The sequence below is a fragment of the Pan troglodytes genome, chromosome 9 (assembly GCF_028858775.2).
Source record: "Pan troglodytes isolate AG18354 chromosome 9, NHGRI_mPanTro3-v2.0_pri, whole genome shotgun sequence".
Taxonomy (NCBI): domain Eukaryota; kingdom Metazoa; phylum Chordata; class Mammalia; order Primates; family Hominidae; genus Pan; species Pan troglodytes.
The window spans coordinates 58,123,472-58,125,623 of NC_072407.2; the positions used below are offsets into that span (position 1 = coordinate 58,123,472).

Genomic DNA, 2,152 nt, shown 5'->3' on the forward strand with positions numbered 1-2,152 from the left:
GCTTCTACTTTGTCACCTATAGAATAAAGAATAAACAAGGGTATCTGTATTGACTATTCGATATTTATTATTTCTCAAGCAATGAGGAAGGATTGCTAATTAGTACAGCCTGATTTTGGAGCATACGCTCTGAAGCAATTAGTTCAGCTGTATTTTGAAGTCAAATTTTCTGGGTCAGACAAACATTAAACTGCTATATGGAATTAACAATAAAGGCACAAATGTTAAGCGTTAGGGCTCTTGATAGTTAATGTCATTGTATAAACAAATTATGTGAAAACTAATTTATGAAATTTTGATTCGTATAACTGATTATAAGATTTACACAATCAGTCATCATATTATACGAGGAAGATCGTTTATGTAGAATGCTTAAGGAGGCCTGAAATTATTATGTAAGTTTTTAATTTAAAAGAATCACAAATATTTAATCTCATTTTCCTATATTTGGAAATATTAAAAATTACAGTTACTAACTTACTCTTTTACTCAATAATTGTATTTTTCTTAAGAAATTAAAAAACATTACAGTGTTTTTACATGTTAGATATTTAAGAAATCTTAAACAACAAATTCATAGATTCCGGAAGAGATATTTGCTTCATCCTTCAGGAGCCGTAAAGGTATTCAATCACCCTTCTTATTTTCTCATTCTCCTTAACATTTTTGTTTTCAGAACTAACTTTCAGATTCGAAGAAACAGAAGCGATGCTGCTGACAGATAGAAATACAAGTGGGACTACGTTCACCCTCTTGGGCTTCTCAGATTACCCAGAACTGCAAGTCCCACTCTTCCTGGTTTTTCTAGCCATCTACAGTGTCACTGTGCTAGGGAATATTGGGTTGATTGTGATCATCAAAATCAACCCCAAACTGCATACCCCCATGTACTTTTTCCTCAGCCAACTCTCCTTTGTGGATTTCTGCTATTCCTCCATCATTGCTCCCAAGATGTTGGTGAACCTTGTTGTCAAAGACAGAACCATTTCATTTTTAGGATGCATAGTACAATTCTTTTTCTTCTGTACCTTTGTGGTCACTGAATCCTTTTTATTAGCTGTGATGGCCTATGACCGCTTCGTGGCCATTTGCAACCCTCTGCTCTACACAGTTGCCATGTCCCAGAAACTCTGCGTGCTGCTGGTTGTGGGATCCTATGCCTGGGGAGTCGCATGTTCCTTGGAACTGACGTGCTCTGCTTTAAAGTTATGTTTTCATGGTTTCAACACAATCAATCACTTCTTCTGTGAGTTCTCCTCACTACTCTCCCTTTCTTGCTCTGATACTTACATCAACCAGTGGCTGCTATTCTTTCTTGCCACCTTTAATGAAGTCAGCACACTACTCATCGTTCTCACATCTTATGCGTTCATTGTTGTAACCATCCTCAAGATGCGTTCAGTCAGTGGGCACCGCAAAGCCTTCTCCACCTGTGCCTCCCACCTGACTGCCATCACCATCTTCCATGGCACCATCCTCATCCTTTACTGTGTGCCCAACTCCAAAAACTCCAGGCACACAGTCAAAGTGGCCTCTGTGTTTTACACCGTGGTGATCCCCATGTTGAATCCCCTGATCTACAGTCTGAGAAATAAAGATGTCAAGGATACAGTCACCGAGATACTGGACACCAAAGTCTTCTCTTACTGAGCCTGTTACTTTCATGGAGTTTGTCACACATATAAATAAATTCTGTGCATAAATATTGTTCTTAAAGATATCTTTACAAATAAACAAATTAGGGTTGTACAACTCAATGAAATGGATTTTCTTTTCAACAGACTAAACTTAGCTCTGCCTCTTACTTTCTGGGAAACATCAGTAATCCCTCTAATCTTTAATATTTCATTTATGAAATTAGTATAGCATGGGTTAGATCATAGTCTGATTGTGAAGATTAAAATATAATGGACACCTTACGTAAGTCAATGGATATTAATTTCATGTCCTTTCCTTATAAGATACCGGGAATAGACTAAGTGCTTAGGAATCATGAATTTCTTTTATAAATGTGCAAAATAAGTTAAAAGAAGAAATAGTCCTCATCTTCAAGGATGAAAACTGTGTTGATAATAGGACAATGAAGAAGTGGCCATTGTGTAAGGCAGAAATTAATATGTACCAAAGAGAGTTTGAGAGAAGAGAAAGTTCA

The 2,152-nt window shown here is 36.8% G+C and overlaps 1 protein-coding gene across 1 annotated transcript; it reads left to right on the forward strand.

Annotated features, from left to right (window-relative positions):
* Positions 1-708: 708 nt before the first annotated feature.
* Positions 709-1,650, forward strand: OR5D18 (olfactory receptor family 5 subfamily D member 18). Its single transcript, XM_521938.4, has one exon. The coding sequence runs from the start codon at positions 709-711 to the stop codon at positions 1,648-1,650; it is 942 nt and encodes a 313-aa protein (XP_521938.1).
* Positions 1,651-2,152: the final 502 nt, after the last annotated feature.